This window comes from Tenebrio molitor, chromosome 4, assembly GCF_963966145.1.
Source record: "Tenebrio molitor chromosome 4, icTenMoli1.1, whole genome shotgun sequence".
In the NCBI taxonomy this organism is placed as follows: Eukaryota; Metazoa; Arthropoda; class Insecta; order Coleoptera; family Tenebrionidae; genus Tenebrio; species Tenebrio molitor.
In genome coordinates this window covers 8757303-8776393 of record NC_091049.1, presented here as the reverse complement: position 1 = coordinate 8776393, position 19091 = coordinate 8757303, and the positions used below count along the sequence as shown (strand labels likewise).

The window sequence follows — 19091 nt, the reverse complement described above, 5'->3', positions numbered from 1 at the left end:
ACGCAAAGTTGGTGTATTAATTGTGTCCTGGGTTTGCGTCTTGGCTTGTGCGCACCGTCCACAGGCCGGAAGAGGACGCTGAAGTTGTTGCTGCCCATTGCTGCCAAACATTGCCAAATTACCCGTTTTTTAAAAAACAAATAACATTACAAAAATTATAAATGTCAATCAATTTAATTGTCAATTGACTTGAATTGAATGTGAATTTATCATGAAGCGTTACAGCATTAAAAAGTGTTACAGGTCTGTTAGCACTACGTGCCATAGACTTCCAAATTCATTGAAATATGGGAACTGCTTTAAAGAGTAGCTGAAGTGGAAGACAATTTATTATCTGATGGAGTGTGAAGTGAAAGTGTATAATAACCACACGGTTTGTGAATTACATTTTGAAAAATCCGACTGTGGCACCAATTAACACACTTCTAAATAATGCTGTACTTGTCTAGTTTGCTCCTGCCTAATGGTACCTATAAATATCACACATATTAAACAAATTACAAACTTTTAAAGATTCCAGAAATTTCTACATCCGAAATTCCCATTCCCGATCCCAATCGTGGAACAAATCTACAAGACATGGTGTTGAAGAAAACGCGATATCCAACTCTTCTACCAGTACTATATTCGATCTTCATGCTGACCACTGTAAATTTTTCAGAGTAGATATTGATATTAAAAAGTTTTCTTTCAAATGTGAACAAAAATTTGAAATTGAACCTGAAATAGTCGACAAAATAGTAACATTAACCATATACAGGGTTATTATAAATGTTTGTAGTCCAAGTAGGCCATGAATTTGTGCCGTCTTGTTTCGATTGTGCACTGTATCTAGTGGAATATTGGCATGAGTGAGCTCCTGACCAACTGAAACTGTAAAAGTCACTGTCAATGTCAAATCACTGATTACCGCATTTTTTTCCTTCGATTCAAAATAAGTCTTTAGTAAAAGTTAAGAGTGTTAAGACCACAGACGACCATAGCAGACGACGATGAGTATACAACAGTGATCAAGGTTAGGTTAGTAAAATTCTGTAAGTTTCAAGTAAATTTATTTTCAGGTTAACTGTTCTCTTCCAAATTCTCTCCTAATTATCAGTTTGTCCTAAACACATTTTTGTAATGTTGCAGTTTAAGGTCCTACTAGTACGCACCGCTACTGCGCACGGGGAATACGTGCACGATTTCTTCTCCCACTTTCCTCTGTATTTGCAGTGAAATGAACTTACACCGTTGCCAGATTTATTAAAGAATTAACACGCTTTGTCCGCGCACGCTTTTCCCGTGCGCTTTTCTCGATTACGTGCGGAATCAGGATTGTTCAGATTGTTCTGCTTTTGTTACCATAGGGAAACAATTTTTTGTTTATGAAAAATTGTGAAGGTGTTTAAATTATATAAATTCGACTAGTAGGTAACCGTTTGCACCGTCGTAGCTTAAAAATAAGAAAAACATAAAACCTTGGTTACAATTATTAAAATCGTAGCAACAATTGTTTTTAAGGTTGCTTTAAAAATAAGGAACGTCGATGCAAATGGCCTTAAATAATATTATACCCCTTTTTCCGTAACGTATGCTGCTTTTTTTGTTCAAATTTCTGAAATCTGGTGGCGCCATCTTGTGGTGTAAATCGTAGGCATGCCAGCCATATCGATCTATCGGTATAACATAGACATCTACTATGTCCTCTAGACCACAGACCATCAACAGAATTAAGACTTTCAAAACCCGTATAAAACATGGGAGACACTGACAACACTAGCGCTGCTCTAGCGTTAGGCCAAACTAAATTACCGAATTTACTCGTTAATCCGATCGGGAATTTCCGTTTAAAAAAAAAGTTGATTTGAATATTAATTAATAATGTCATCAGTAATTTTGAATTTTCTAATTTCTGTCAAGGTATAGTCAATAAATTTTATAAATTGTTCTACAAAATAAATTACTCCAAACCAGTCTCTTGAGATAATTTTTCGTTATCTCTTTATTTGGTAAGTTATCTTTTTCTTTTTGAAAAAGTACGAAATATGGTTTTTCAGATCGCAATTTTTATTTTATTTATTTGGATATGGGAAAAATTAAACATAAATGCTTTGTAAACAACAAGATCGGCGATAAAAAAAATTAACATTTTAAATATCCAAAATTAGAAGAACAAAGGAAACGATGGATAGAAGCTTTAGGTAAATGTTGCACCACCCTTCAAAACAGATAATGCCTTTATTTGCGAGAAACATTTTAGCAACAATTTCTTTACTCAAAAAACAAAACTCCATAAATACGCCCTGCCGTCGGTTTTTCTTCGTGAAGACAAACAAACTTCAATAAATAATGTTAGACCAGCTGAACAAATTGAAAATTCTAGGATTACTGAAAATCCCACTATAGAGAATCAAATCCTTCCTGTTATGCCCAAGGCCCAAAATAGACACCCAACAAAATCTTCTAGTGTGTTGCAAGTACTTAAATGCAAGAAAGTTAGTAGTCGTACTTCAAAAGGTAGAAACATTTATTATATGGACCGATATCAGCGAAAAACAATTTCAAAATTAAAAAATCTTTTGCACGATTCTAAAATTATCTCCAGAAATTTTAGAAGTTAACGCAAGATCAAATTATTGAACTAGATCTACCCTTCAATTCAGTTTCACTCGCCTTAAACTAGCCCACTCATGCCCAAAAAATCCCAATTTATACACAAACTCGTTTAATGAACTACTAATTTGTTGTATATGTTAGAATTTGTATTAAAATGTTTAATACTTATTTAGTCGTTTCTATTTTTTTTAAATAAGTATCAATTTAAATCAAATTTAAAAAAAAATAGGCAACTAGGTATACAGAAAGTCAGATATGCAACTTGTTGTACATTAGTTTGGCCTAACGCTGGGGCAGCGCCACTTGAGCGCGTCCCCGAAAATGTAATCCCACTTGACAGTCTTACTATAGTTTAATTGTCTCTGCTCTAGACAAGTGTAATGTCAGTGGTGTAATGTTGGTGGTCTATATAAGCACCACAAAATTACATTTGAAATTAGAAAAGACTTACAAAAGATTTTCGCCAATTTGTTATAAATAGATAATGGTTACGTATTCGTGAGCATGCCAGCCATATCGATCTGTCGCGCGTTCAAAGGTTGGAAAACCGTCAATTAATTGTGTTTTTTTAAAGCATAGATTAATTGGAGCATGTTGACAGCTAACCTAAAATGTAGAGCCAAAAATATCTCTTTTTTTCTTTCTTTGCAATGTTTTACATTAAAAATAGAATAACTTAACAATTCCTATTCTTGTATACATGTTCGATTATGTCTTAATTAAACATAAACAAATGTCATCGTGTCAAATGGCGGGAAATTCAAATTAAGAGCACGAAGCTAATATGGCAGTTCCAATTCAATAATTGTACTTTTCACTTTTGTGATAATTACTGTAAAAATGATTAATAAAATGTTACTTGAATAATGTGTGAGCGTATTTTATTATTGAAATTTTTTATTTTTTATTCTTCAGAAGCGCCCGTACTGTGGCGCCCTCATCGGCGAAAATTGGCTCTTTCTCGGAAACATTTTCACAATGCTTTTTTAATGAAATGAACAGGCCGGTTATTATACAGCAGGTCGTGTGCCGAATATACCGGGTGATCAAAAAGGACTGTTTAAGTTGGCAGTACAATTAAGAAAATTTTATATTTCGGTTATTTATAACACTGCAACCGGGTATGTTTTGTTGGTTTATTTGACAAATATCTGATGTAGGTATAGCATTAACAACGACAAGCCATCAACAACCGAAAGTTACTCCTGTTATACAATTTAAAATACAATTCAGTGTTACCAACTTAAACAGTCCTATTTGATCACCCCGTATTTCTCCTGAATTTTAACTCGTTGCTATGATATTTGGAAATACAACTCGTGCTGTTTCAAAAGCAAAGAGGTTTTTTTGCAACTCGAGTCAACTTTACTTGGAGTACCTATGCAATAGAAATTTAGTTTGTGTGAATTTTATAGCGACTTTTTAGTAATTATTTATTTGAGGTTAGGTACAGCATAAATAGATTTACAATTATTACAGCAATGCTAGCAATATTGATTCGTCAAAGTTACCAAACACGATGACAGCTAATACCAACCTAATTTTTCATCCGTACTTTTTTGCAACTTGATCACCATTCAGGATACACGCCTATCTTCAAATAATTTCAACCTAGAGATGCCTGCACTTCCGGTTTTTCTGCAAAATATATTCACTTGAATTCCCACAAATATTTTAGACTCAAAAAGAAAAAAATCGGTAGAGCCGTTTTTGTAAAATGAATTATTATTGCAAATTTATATTTCAAGTTATGTATATTTAGTAAGCTTTGAATTTAAGGTCCTGTCAAATTATTTTTTTAGAAGTACCAGTTCTGTCAATTTACTTTTAAGTCCAAAATATTAATTGTGATTGATTCTATGTTTGATTTCTATTACATAAAATGCCAAAAGACCACGCACCACGGTAATAAACGTTAACGATTTTCATGGAACAATCACAACCCATTTAAAAATTGTAAATATTTTAACAGGTATCATGTGGCACAGCAGCCTTTTTCCTTGCACATGGTGTTATGCAATGAAGGATAAACTTGACAAATGGGGTGCTTTAAGAACCATTAGTAATTGTGAGGAAAATTTTACGAAATGGTTGCAAGCAGAGGCCGTAAAAAGCTAATCCAAGTGCTTTAAAAATTGTATCCATCCACCGTTTGCTAGAAGCACTGTTCGTAAGCCTTTTCTGGATAATTACTCCACCTGAACTGCATTTAATGTTAGGTGTTGTAAATAGGTACACTCTTCATACATATTATGGCTAATTTTGAAAAAGAAGCACTAACAGGGGCAAAATCTTGTAATGTTCAGCGCGAAGTAACCCATGGTGGTACAGGTTTCAAAGGGAACGCTAGTAAAACTCTTGTTGATGTTTTACGTAGAAATTCCAGTCTGGGATGTTTAAAGTTTGTCAAAGATTTCCAAGATTTCAGAGCAGTTGTTCAATCATGCTTTGGTCAAGACCTGGATCTCAATTTCGGATATTATATACATAGATTCATTCAAAGAGAGTTATCTATCTTTGAAAATTAGTGTAACTTCCAAACTTCATGCTGTGTTTTTTTTTATATTGTGGAGTTTTGCAACAAAACGCAGCAAGGTTTGATGTTTTTCAGTGAACATGCAATGGAATCTGTGCATTTTGACTTTAATTCTGTGTGGAAAAAATACAAAGTGAGTAGAGGACCATTCCAACTACTCTTCAAGGCTACTGAGAGCAGTTTGCGAGTACAACAGACTTCGTATTTACTACGTATCTGATTGATTAATTAAATTTAATGCATAGTTTGAAAGGATCAGTGTTTTATGTAGGTACATATTTTAGCAGTGCAGATGATTAACGTTAATCAGAAAGTAACAGCCATTGCTACCAGTATTGTAACAATAATTGTTTATAAACTACTAGAGGGAATGAACGACTGAAAAACAGGACCATAAATCTTACGAATCAGTATTTACCATCAAGAGATTAGTTATTACATTGTTAAAAATCAAAGACCTTTAATCTTTCAAAAACGGCCCAACAGATTTTTTTCTTTTTGGATTTAAAACATCTATAGGAATTAATGTGAACGTAATTTGAAAAAAAAATGGAAGTGCAAGCACCTCTAGGTTGAAATTATTTGAAGATAGGCGTGGATAATTAACAGATATATCCATGGACAATTAACCAATTTTTGTTAATTAACATGGTTAATTAACACTGTGTCTATTATGATAATTAACCGTCTATTATGGTTAATTAACGTTAATTAACAACGGTCAATTATACCACTCCCAACACTAAATGTTATGAATTGAGAAATTAAGTCCAACTAAATATGCCGCCAGAAACCAAAATTGATTGTGAAATATCATAGGGATTTTTGACAACATTATAATATGCATTTTAAAAAACCATAAAAAACAGCTTGTTAGTACCGGGTGATTTTAAATGAATGTGACTTTTTTTCATAGGTTGGTAATATTATTGTTGGTTATTCTGCTTTTTAATGTGATAGTTGACATAAACATCATAGGCTTCTGCAGATTTTCTTACAATTTCTGGAAGATTTGCATGGGAATTAAAAGTTCACTGTTTTCCAGAAATATTTGCTCTGATCACATGAATCATAGAAAGAGAAAATGTAAAAAAAGAAACAACTTGATTAAATGTAATTAATGTTAGTAAACAAGAGCGATGTTGACTTCAAAATGTTTAATTGTTGCCAACAATGCCAACACAAAAAAAGTCCCTAATATATGTTCTTCACGTTGAGTTGACAATTTCAAGGTCAAATATTTTATTTTTTGGCTCTGTAATTATGTTTTGTAAATAGTGACATGCAGGTAAACACCGTTCACGTTGAATTAACCATTGCTAAATCGCATTATGTTGGTTAGCTACATGTCACTATTTACGAAACATAATTACAGAGCCAAAAAATTAAATAATTTGACCTTGAAATGTTCAACTCAACGTGAACAAGGTTTACCAATTATTAAAACAAGTGATTTAACTACCATTTAACAAAAATCCGCAGAAGTCGACAAAAAAAATTTTCAGAAAGATTTGATGTCATTGAAACGGCGTTGGTCAGTTGGGCCAGGCGTCAGGTAGAGGGATTTATTTATCGTTCAGTTGGGCCGATCCAGGGCCGCCGCGTACAGGTGTGCAGGTTGTTCACCGCACAAGGGCGGCAAATTAAAGGGGCGGCATTTTGAGATTGGTGTTAACCAAAGTACACATCAGTGTACTTACATATTACTTTTATAATAAAATTTATGGTAATTGTTCACTTTAACTACTTCTGGAATTTTCGCGTTTTTTCTGGCTAGACAGCCTCAGGGCATCCTCCTAGATCGTGTCCCACCATTCAAACCTTGTGCAAATGCCTTTTTTTTCTCTCTTGTTGTGTTTCAAGGTCGTGTCAAGGTCGCGCCAAGTCTTAGTATAACTAAAGGGTAAGGACAATTTTCAAACAAAAACTATAATGTTTAAACGCTTCTTTTGTAAATTAAAGTTAAATTCACTTACCTCTCCATGACCCTGCTGTAACATAACCTTAAAACGAATAGGTATTATAAAAGTTATTACAAATCAAATGAAAATTGCAAATCAGAATAAGTCGTGAAACGTTAGGATGAAGCCAAAAACCAGCAAAGTACTGTAAAAAACAGCAAAACACTGTAAGTCAAGGCGCCAAGTAAAATGTCAAACGACAAGTGAATTGTGGTAACGGTTTCTTTCCAACGTTCCTTTCGTAATTCGAATTCCTAAATTGGCGCCATTATTAAACTCCACCCACCCTCGGTCATTGGTCGGTACGCGTTGGAAAAGAAGTGTATACTCGTGGTCCCGTGGTTTTAAAGATTTGTTCTCTATCTCTGTCAGCTGCCATCATGCACTATTTGAAAAAAGCGGAAATGTCGCGTAAATGCGCACTGCCATAAAGTGGTACTAAATGCAGAGCGCACCATGTGGAAAGATCCCAGCAGAGGGCCAGCAGTGTCACTACTGTCACTAACGCTTGCGCGTAGTTTGAGAAGAGTCATAAAGTGGTACCAGAGAGTGGCCGACTGATAACGCATCTAAAGCATTGACGGTATAGGGCTATAGGGAATGCTCCCTCCTGTTAATACTACCTCCATGGTTGGAAGAGTGGAGATGGAGACCCTGCGTTTGCCGTCGAGGTCTACTTCAACCCTTCCGAAATCGCTTCAATGTTGGGTCGTGTCCCGAACCAGAAATCAATTGTTACATGGGTCACTACATTCAGACAAACCGGGAGTGCGACAAGACGAAGAACTGGAGTTTCACTTCAATAAGGGGCAATTTGTAGTAGAGAACTCGCTCGCCAGATTTGGCCCCTTGCGATTTTGTTTATGGGTTTTTTTGAAATCTCGCGTTTATATCAACCATCTAAGGACCCTACAAGACCTGAAGGCCAACATCCGTGCAGAAATTGCACATCACGTGACGTGAATACGAATGAATAATCTCCGTCGGAGGGCGTAGTCCTTAGCATTAAATTAAGGTACAGTTGGTTGCAAAAAAAAAAACGGGATCTGGCAGAATAAAATTAACACATTTTTACAATTTTTTTATAGTGTGAAACCTTCTTACGAGAGATAGGTTAGAATTAGAGTCAAAATTCAGACATTTTAAGAAATTATTTGATAGGTATTGTCAAGTAGACAATTAATTGACAAATGGACAAAACCAAATTTACATTAGAAAAATTTTCGTTTCCCGTTTTTTTTTTGCAACCAACTATTAAATTTGTGTATGCATTAAATAATTAAATTTCAATTCATTTTATATTAATAAAAAAACTTAATTTAATTCACCTAATAAGTTAACACAACATTTATTGATTCTGAGGCGGTACGAAGTTCGCCGGGTCAGCTAGTAATATTATAATATTGACAAAGTAACCTAAGAAATTTTGGAGTGCAATATTTTAATTTCTTAGGCACTTTGTCAACGTATTCTTTTTCAAGACTTAAATTATGCCACACGGCAATTGCGTCTGTGCACACCACATTTGACTTGCATGTTTCACATGGAAGTTTTAATTTTTTTACGATAAAACCGCTAACGTAGCCTAAACTAATTTTAGTTAAATATGAATAATCATAGGAAGGTATAACAAATTCATTAAAATTAATCAGTGGTTCTACCTCCGCTTCTTCGGCGACGCCCTGCGTGACAAACATTTTCACTGATGAGAGTATGTCTGCAGACCCCTCCTCTTGGCAGAAAAAAATCTCCAAAGGATCTTGATTTATGTTTCTAGTTAATAGAAAGTTAAAATCAAGATCCTTCAGAGAAGTAACTATTTCCTCCAATCCACGTAAGGTCACACTTCAATTTTTTAGAGAGGGTGGAACTTCACGTTGCCCCGATTGCAAATTTTTAAAAAACATGTTTTGCAAAGCTCCACGTGCTTCTCTCCAAAATGGAATGTGACCTGAATGTACAGACGCAGCCCATTTATATTCTTTCCTTGATTTATTGAACAAAGTGGAGGCGTTGACACTGTCGAAGAGTCGATCAAAGAACTTCAAAATTGTCGCGGTATCTTTCAAATTTTGTGGATCCATTCCTACAACAGTACAGTTTTAGCTTAACATCACTACAACTGAATTTAAAACTTACCTTCAGATGGAATTCTCGATAACACGGCCATAAAGGACGCCACTGAATGGTTGAATACCTGTGCGGCACAAGAAACCTTAATTTTCTTCATTTTCGCTACGTACACATGGCCGTCAGTCATCTTTGGCATGGATCGTAGTTCTCCAGATGTATTATCTGCTTCGTATGCATAAATAATGTCATCCCACCTGGCAGAGATTAGGTCTCCTTCCCGTTCCCAATACACGTCCCTTTTCATGAGGTTATTGCGGATTCCTTTCAGCAAGTGAGGAGAGTCGTAAATGTGTATAACACTTTGATTTCGTACATCATACTTTTTTAAGTGACGTGCATCATGCCTTCCTGTACCTGACCCTTGCACAAGCTGGTTCACAACAGAAACATTTGTTGCCCCTTGGTCGCTGACACTCGCTACAATTCTCAGGCCAGCTTCTTCACAATGGTGAATAACGTTTCTTATATGTGCCATTAAGTTGACAGTAGGCGTTGTTCCCCTGCAGAACGTAAACATTAAGGGTTGCTTCCACTTCCCAGAGAGACCCCTGATCATGAATACCAAGGCGTGGTCAGCAATGATGTTGCTTTGTTGCAGGCCAGTGTGAACAAATCCATCAAAGCCTTATGTCTTCCTATTCACATCGAAATGAGGCTCAAGGCTTACCTCATCAAACAAAATGCAATTTCGCTCCCGTTGTCTTAATTGCCTTACATTGGCTTTTAAGTTGTCAAAGAGAGCTTCATTGATGCCTGCATCGATTGGAATTCTTTGCAAGAGCGTCATTAAGGTTTTCCTTGATGGCAAAGAAAATAGTTTTGACATTGTGCGGTACGCTTTACCACTTTGCTTATGTAAAATAAGTCCTATGATTTTATCATCCAGGGAAAAGCGACGACCCTGTAGACTTCGCGAAGCAAGCCGAATTTGACTTCTCACAAAATTTGCAACAGCGGGTTGCAAGCTAGATAATTGCTTATCTAACATAAGACCTGTGTCTAGCTCAGATTTTTTTCTTCACGAACAGTCTTCGCTTTTTTAATTGTTTAACTGAACGCCTCAAAATGACTGCTTTTTTGTATAGCCTATGTGCTTTTGGTGTTAATTCTGTCTGTCGGGTGACACCAACATCTTGGAGCAACAGATCAGATGCACCTGCATAGGAGGAAAACAATTAGTAATTCTGTATTTTAATGAACATACCAATAATAAAAACATTAACTTTTATTGTCTTTCACGTGATACAAGATGTCCGCGAAATGGCGCACTCACTACTTACTAAAGTTGACTCAAGTTGCAAAAAACCACTTGTCGTTTGCAATAGCATTTTTTTCATATTTTTGAACCAAATAAAGGCACAAAGGGACCAGAAAATCATAGTTTGGGTTGAATATTTTCCATATAAGTAGAGTTTTAAAGTAATTTCAAATGACTAATGCCATAAAAGTGCTGTTGCAAATGCAAAGTGGTTTTTTGCAACTTGCGTCAACTTTAGTACCTTATCCAGGATGATTAAATGTTCATGAAAAAAATGTTTCTGACAAAAGAATAGATTATTTTTATTATTATTATTAACAGTAACACAATGTAAACAAAAACATATTCGTACCTCATTACCTTGCAGTGTCGCCGTAGTGGGTTTAAGATAATTTTTATAAATAGGGTTATTAATATGTAAAGAGGGTTTTACAACTAATGACAATGACATGAAATTGATGTCCGAAATTTATTAGCTGGCATATTTTAGTACTTTGTGATAATACATATGTACGATTAGAGGTAGGTGTCATGACAATTTAATACATTTATTTCGAAATAATTGGGCTGTTAAGTGCCACTTTCAAAGACCGCCAAATCACTAAATAAGTCCAATACATTTTTTTTAACATTGTTCTCACGTTTACGGTAATCTCTTTTCTACATCGTAGTGTGCCAGTAGTGCGCCATTTCGCGGACACCTGTATGTATCGTGCGTTCAAATGAAATCCTGGGCTGGGAAGGCGTTGGAAACCGTCAATTGTTGTGCTTTTTTAAAACGTAGATTAATTGGAGCATGTTAACAGCTAACCTAAAATTTAGAGCCAAACTGTTTCTTTCTTTGCAATGTTTTCCATTTAACGTAACATAACAATATGTTAACGATTCCTATTCTCGCAGCAAATGGCTAAGGGCACCCTTTGCTGAAAACAAACATGTTCAATTATATCCTGATTAAACATAAACCACGGAAAATTCAAACTTTACACTGTTCTAAACGGTTTCATCTTTCCAATGCTTGCTCAGCCCAGGATTTCATTTGAACGCGCGATATGACAAACATTACATACCAAGTGATGGCGACACATTCTGTATGTTTGGGGTTAAAGGTTCAAATGCAGTGGAACTTGAACTTGTAGCGGGGCCAGATTGCTCTTCAATGGAACTTGTCACAGTTGCTTCCATTGAACTTGTAGAAGGGCCTGCTTGCTCTTCAACCAAACTTGCCACAGATGCCTCCGTTGTAACAGGCCTTGGTATGTTAAGAGTCGGAACAGTAACACCTTTCCGTAAGTACATATTCGTGGTCACATCTTGTCGAAAATGTCTATGACAAACTCGATAGTTGTTGTAGAGCTTGGTAGGACTGACCCCTTGCAGACTGGGATTTCCACAAGCTTCAATCTATTTCATCAATAATTCCAAATGCATTCGAGGATTGGGAAAACGATGCCTGTGAGATTTCTCATCTTCACATCCAAATACGGCACATTTTTTTGTGTATCGCACCATCTGAAAAGTTTACTTCATTTACCAACTACATATAATCCCACCACATATGTGTAATTTATTCTAGGATACACGTGTTTGATATTAGTTTCCTTCTTTTCAGTATATTTAATACGGAAGTAAAATACGCGCTATTAGTGAGGTTATGTATTGAGGTAGGTTAGTTTTGTTTGCTTCCATGCTTATATCCACCATCACGTGCGAAAAACGAAAATAGCGTTATATTTTTATATATCAGATTTTTTGAGGACTTTTTCGGTTGTGGACGACGTACGGATTTATAATTTTGGAAGAGATTGAGCCGAACAGTTACAAATAGTAAGTATAATATAATAATTTAAGCGCAACCGATTTAACCTCAATTTAGTTAATGATTTTAATTGATTTATGTTCACGTTTCAAATTTAAATATGATATAAATGATATTATAAATTACATTTTACGGTAATGTTGCAGTTTAAGGTCCTACTAGTACGCACCGCTACTGCGCACGGGGAATACGTGCACGATTTCTTCTCCCACTTTCCTCTGAATTTGAGACGACACTAAAAAGAAAAGCACCGATACCTCCGCATTGCCAACTTATTTTTTTAGGGAAAAAATTAAAACTCACTAAACGAGACGACTGATTCAAATATTCAAATTAGACTAATTATATCAGTGATTCAAATAATAAATTTGAAACCTTTTTATGTATTGTATTGCCCAGATTCAAAATTCCACTTCACGGCTACCAAGTAGGCCTTGGTTTGTTTACCAAAAATGGAATCCAGTAGGCCATGGTCAAGAAGTGACTTAAGGAATGGTGGGAGGAGAAAGCGCTCTTTTTTCCACCCTCGCCGGAGGCAAGACGTGTTTGGTGCGTGCAGAGTGTTTTGTTTAAAAATCTCGTGTTTTTTTGCTAATTCCCACTGCCATCCGCTGTTGAATTAAACGCTTTTCATTCGCGAATTAACAGACGGAGTGTTTTCCCGTGAGATTTGGTGCAAATCAGTGATATTGACGCTGTCCCATTTTGGCGCCACTTTTTCCCTTTGTCTCACGCGTTACACTAATCTTTGTTCGAGCCAGGACTGTGTTTTGTTGTTACAGGTATGTTTTGCAGGTAGAACAGCATTGTAAATATTAAATTCTGACATGCTAAATTCACAAATTTGTTAAAATCGTCGTCCGCGCCGATAATAACAAGTCGTGCCATTCGATGTGAAATGGCCACCAGAGGCACTTGGATCAGTTGGATCGCGAATGAATGGAAACTGTAATAACTACGGAAGGTTTACAACTAGAATAAATGTCAACCATTAATTCGTCATTGATTATCAAAATAACAATAAATACAATAAGAACTTCAATCATAATCGGTGCAAATCATTTTGTATTATTAATTTGTGTTCGCGAGAAACAGCTAGACATAAAAAGGGTTTGAAACTCGAATAAGTATCAATTGTCATTGATTGTCAAAATAACAAATACAATAAGAACTTCAATGACAATAATGCAAATCATTTTGTGATATCAATTTGTATTCGCTAGAAACAGCTAGACATTTAAATTTTGACAATTTGAATAAATTTTTCCTTCTGTAATTTCTGTAATACTATTACAGTTTCCCATAACGCGCGAGGTGGTGACATCTACCGATATTTTGACTTTTTTCCGGACGCAGAGTTTTGAGCGATTGGCACGACTTGTTATTACGATCAGCGCAGACGACGGTTAAAATCATAATTTGTTCGTATCGGAAGAAAAGTTTGTGTCATGGAATTGGGAAAGTAGTTTAGAGCGACATCAGCGTTCGTTTCGTCACGGGCTGTAATAAATGTTCCGCACTTCGATAGGCATTGATTGGTGATTGGGACTATATAGATCACTGCACGTTGTAGTTTCGTTCGCTCAGCGTAATTTCCTTTCCTTTTGTCCTCGTCCCCTCCGAACCTACGCGTGAGATTCACGTACACACATAGTAGTTGTGTGCCTCTTCCCCTCCGAACATACGCGTGAGATTCACGTACACACATGGAAGTTGTGTGCCTCGTCCCCTCCGAACCTACGCGTGAGATTCACGTCCACACATGGAAGTTGCACAGTGAAGTTGTGTGTCCCGTCATCTCCCTTCCGACCGGCATGCGGATGTAGAAATAGGGCGTGGGGGTGTCGCATGCGTTAGAGGTTGTAGTAATGTTCACACATGTACTCTGTAGTTGTTGTATCTCCGTTTAAACGGCTCGTGACGAAATCGCGCGTCCCCGTATCTCAACTGTACCGAAATGAAATATTTTATTGTAATTCGTGTTTAAGAAAAATTTGTTATGAAGTTTGAAAAGATTCCGCCTTTGGGATACCGTTTACGGGGGTTTTATCGGTCCCGTTTTGCAATAACCGCGTTTTATAATTTGTTTATTTTTGTGTTTTGTCGGGAAAAATTCGTTCATTCACCTTAATTCAAAAAATCCACTTTGTCGGTTCGTTTGGCGTATGCGAGTGCAACGTGAGATTTGGCATTGTGTCTAATTTCTTGTTTGTCTTTATTTCTTTAAAAATTCACCGTTTGCTATTTCGATTTTGGTAAATTATGTATTTTGTGTCGCATCGTTTAATGCTGCGTATGCGAGTGCAACGTGAGATTTGGCATTGTGTCTAATTTCTTGTTTGTCTTTATTTCTTTAAAAATTCACCGTTTGCTATTTCGATTTTGGTAAATTATGTATTTTGTGTCGCATCGTTTAATGCTGTTTATTTGTGTATACCTTATATTTTGTTTTGTTGCCATCTTGCGTTGCTCGCTTCAAAAATTCAAAGTCATTGCGGATCAAATAATTAAATGAAATAAAAGTTTGGCGTCTCTCACATGTGTGTTTTAATTAACTGGAACCCTCATCGTTTGCATTCCGAACCTTTTCTTTTTTTTCCGCCGAAAGAAAGACACAACGTAGGGCTCCTCCGATTCGATGACGATGACGATCACGATCACATTTGTTACCGTTTGCGCAGGTTCAAATATTTGTCGGAAAAAGTAATGTCTTCAAATCATTACAGTATATGTAGTTATATGAAAAAAATTAAAACTTGTTAAAACTATTATGAAAATAAAATAAAAAACTGAATTTTGTTAAATTCATTTATTTTAAAAATTGTGTTGTGCTTGGCTAATATGTAGTACAATAAAAACACTCGGATATAGTTATACATATAAATATATTTACATAAATCATAATATACCTAATACAATACAATAATTTAAAAAACTGGTCATTTCTTATCTGCAACACAGTGACATTAGCAAACTACAGGTGTCCCAGAACTGGCTCCCCAGAGAAAACAGGCATGTGCCGACAACAAAAGAGACTCCAAATTCTGCTAGCTCAAATTACCCAGTTATAAAGTTTTAATTTCACCAATCCCGGAAGCTCGTCCTCAGGTGTTACTAAAAATCCGATCGGTTGCTAAACAACAACAAAAAATCTCTGATATCGCACAAATCAATAAAATGTTTGGGCAACTGGAATTTTGACGTTTTCCGATATAAAAATTCGTTGACGTTTATCTGTCATCAATATCAAGACTTGACAATTGCAAAATTCGAAATAAAACAATAAAAATGGCGATTCTAAAAAGATCCGTTTATTTAAATAGGTAACAATGTTAAAGCAGATGTTCGAAATGACCACCATTCATTTGCATGCACAATTGTGCTCTACGTAACAAACTTCTTGTAGTAGCGTTAGTTATCATTTCTTCAGCAACTGAAACAAAGCCTCCTGAATTCGAACTCTCAGATCAGCCTCTGAATTTATGGGCCGCCGATAAATGATTCAGATCTGGAGACCTGGCAGGCCAATGATGCGGTCCTCCTCGACCGATCCAGCGCTGTGGATATTGGTTATCCAAAATTTCCCGAACGTTTTTGCTAAAATGTTGGAACCAGTCATTTATGCGATAAGCAAGAGATATAATTTCAAGTAAATCAGGTAGCTCCGTGCCAATGAATGCTCAGTTCATCTTGCCCCCGTTAATCTTGCGGGGAATTCAAACGGTCCAATCTAGAGCCGGGGATTCGGAATTTTAATAAATGGAAGGATCCACCACGCTTATACTTGCCAAACGATCGCCCAATAGCCCAGTCCACAAATTAACAGAAAACCTATGTTGAAAACCTCTAGGAAATAATTCTCTTGGATTTTCCTGTGCCCAGATATGAAGGTTGTGATATTTGGAACAACCTTACCGGCAAAATAGCGACTCATCAGAAAACAGTATCCGTGACAAGAAGTGTGGAGCATCGTTTTGGTTTATTAACCATAGATAAAACTCTCGCCTAATTGGATAATCCTCTTGCAGAAGATGTTGTACTCCTGTATAGTGGTACGGATGCCTCCTATTATCAGCTGGAACTCTCTGCACCGAACTCTTGGATAAACCCATTTCACGAGAAACTGTTCGAATATTCCGGGTGCCGTCTTCCTCAAGGACATTCAATACGGCTTCCTCGTGTTCGACAGTCTTGGAGCACCCCCAACTTCTTCTTCGAACTGGCCGCATCTGACCCGTTTCTCGACCCCGAGCGATTAATTTCAGGATTGTTTTATGATCCGGATGACTTTGTCTTTGTGGAAATTGTTCACGGTACAACCTTACTGCTTCACGTGCATTGTTCCCACATCGAGCAAAAGTAAGAATCATATCTACGTTCTCAGAGGAAGAATACATGTTAAATGATACACTTGAATTAAATATCGCAGCGAAATTGTATAACAAATGTCAAACTGACGTAAACAATCATTCATTCATAATAAATGTAGTGGACCAAATCTAATGGACAGAATTATAGAGGTTTACGGATAAAAGGAAACCTAGGCAACGCAAAATTGCGATTATTCCACCTTAATGATGCTCAACTCTAATTGGTCAACTTCAGAATGTCTTTTCTCGGTTATCATTTGAGATAGGACTTTTTTTCTTCAAAATACACGTTAATATATTCGCCCTAAGGCTCCCTTTTTTTCTCTAGGGAGCCAGTTCTGGGACACTCTGTATAATTACAATTTGCCCAGCTTTACCGTTTCGCAGGATAATAATCTTGTTTCTCCATTTTCCTTTTAGTCGATGCAGGAGTGTTGGTCTTTTGTTCTTCTTTCATTATTATATTAATTTTTCTCATTACTCTCTCGTGGGCTTCTTGATCCAATCCTTTTAAAAAATGCATTAAATTTTCATCCTCGATGTTTCTCTTTGTTTCTTTATCAATGGATAGGTCTTCAGTAGCAATCTTTTCTTCAACAAATTTTTTAATTTCTTCCTGGTGATAATTTTTAATTTGTGATGGTTGTTCCTTTAGCATCTCCACAACACTATCTGTAACATAATTAGTACCCACTCTCTCCTCATACATACATACCATGTGTATGTGTTTGCACATGGTATTTCTCACTGCATACTCTGGGCATTCACATCTGTATCGATGCACACATATAGTCCATTCATTTTAAATCTTGGGTAAAGTTGTAAACTCAAAACGCCGTAAATTACGAAAGCGGCAAGTTTTCATTGTGTGGGTACTGTAAAGTAGTAATCCCTCTGTTCACATAAAATTGGTACCACGTCGTACTTTCACTATCTTATCGACGAGCAAAAGAAAGAGACCTTAAAGTATCCGCAAATAAAAAAAAATTAAAACACATTTTGCGATCAGTGACCAAAAAAATGTTAAGAGATTGTTGATTTTGTATTGGGAAATTTTGTATTTGAGAAATAAGATTACTAAATAAAGAAATAAGAGTAATTAATAAAGTATCCATTACATGTATACTTACTTTAAAGTAAATTAATAAATAAAATAATAAAATACTTACATAAACAAATAGAAAATTAATCGTCATCTGAATCAAATTCATTATATGATTCACCAGTATTGGCAACAAATATTATACGAGTATATTGAGTAAAATTAACGCACTGAATTCACTTTACACAACACAAGTTATTTCTTGAACGGTACAACTAAGACTGTAATTGTTTAGTGGCTTAGGGCCGGCCGGTCCTGTATTTTTAAAATTCGGGAAAACCCCATTATTATGTACTTTCTGTCTACGCTTGGGATGTCTTATTATTACCTGCACCCGTCGTATAGATAAGGTAAGCAGAACATATTTATAGTATCTAAAAACAGATGTTTTACCGACGAATGCAAATGTATGTTAAATAATGAGCCACCCAGAACACTCGATATTTGTCTCAAGAAAATCCGCGGATACATTTAACTACAAGAACGCAATGCCCTCAGAAATTTAATGTTTGGGATGATATTTTTAATAATCAAATTATTGGGCGATTTTAGTAGTAAATTTAAACACAAACATATTTCGACATTTTGATAAATGTGAATAAAAATGTTTCTAATAACTTGACCATTTAACAAATGTTAAATTTAATCAATTTCTTAATGAAGTAGGTACCTGAAATCACGCAAAAACTATTTTTCATGTTAAATTCCTATGGTCAGGTTTGGTAGTTGACACTCGGTATTGAACACAGTTTTAGATTCACTGAGTTTCGGACAAGTGTCAAAGCAGGCAAGTTTTATTACTAAACCCCAGATTTAAAATGAATGGACTATACCTTGCACACTCTACAAAATAGGGTCCTGCACTCACTTTCACATATCTCATTGTACATTACTTCATAAAATTGGTCACCTTTTGATGACTTTACCTTAAATTGTCCAAAAGCTTCTTTAATTATCTGTATAGTGTTCTTCATTTCTTCTGCCTTTTTATGCGCCTTGATAACAATCCTATCTTGATAATTCCCTGCACTTGGCCTCTCAATGCTCAAAATCCGGTGCCACATCTTGATGTCAACTAGCTCCTCCAAACTGTCCAAAAGTTTTTCAATTGTGATTTTAGTCCTCCTCTTTAGCTGATTGCTCTTCAAAAAATTGTTCAAACTCTCCACTGACATGTTCGTATTAATTCCAGCATTTCTTCTATAACAATGGGCCCACATCTGAATTCTCTCCTCATCTATAAAGTAGTATCTAAAACCAAAAAAAAAAATAAGTATTTGCACCCTTCTGTAGGTAGTTAAAATAAAATATGTA

The 19091-nt window shown here is 35.8% G+C and overlaps 2 protein-coding genes and 2 long non-coding RNA genes across 8 annotated transcripts in view; 3 read left to right on the top strand and 1 right to left on the bottom strand.

Annotated features, from left to right (window-relative positions):
• The window catches only part of LOC138129042 (uncharacterized), a 208482-nt gene that overhangs the window by 168700 nt on the left and 20691 nt on the right, over window positions 1-19091 (top strand). The window lies entirely within an intron of this gene.
• On the top strand, window positions 2-1014 carry LOC138129049 (uncharacterized). The gene is made up of 2 exons (XR_011159045.1): window positions 2-466; window positions 514-1014. It is a non-coding gene; the product is annotated as an uncharacterized lncRNA (long non-coding RNA).
• Window positions 8380-19091, bottom strand: part of LOC138129025 (uncharacterized) — a 12906-nt gene continuing 2194 nt past the window's right edge. For 2 of the 5 annotated variants that reach the window (XR_011159016.1, XR_011159019.1), the window contains exons 5-8: window positions 18704-19028; window positions 11557-11998; window positions 9235-10384; window positions 8380-9181 (exon numbers count right to left, since the gene is read on the bottom strand). Coding sequence is in view for 1 of the 5 variants with exons in the window: in XM_069045280.1 (XP_068901381.1) it covers window positions 11891-11998; window positions 18704-19028 (433 nt within the window). In the remaining 4 variants the exon portion in view is untranslated. Of the gene's footprint in view, window positions 9182-9234; window positions 10385-10435; window positions 11999-15171; window positions 16036-16093; window positions 19029-19091 lie in introns of those variants that run through there. The other 3 variants (XR_011159017.1, XM_069045280.1, XR_011159018.1) reach the window with 3 other exon arrangements.
• Window positions 11998-19091, top strand: part of LOC138129028 (uncharacterized) — a 27785-nt gene continuing 20691 nt past the window's right edge. Inside the window, exon 1 of the mRNA XM_069045284.1 lies at window positions 11998-12313. Coding sequence (XP_068901385.1) covers window position 12313 — 1 coding nt within the window. The 5' untranslated portion in view covers window positions 11998-12312. The remainder of the gene's footprint in view (window positions 12314-19091) is intronic.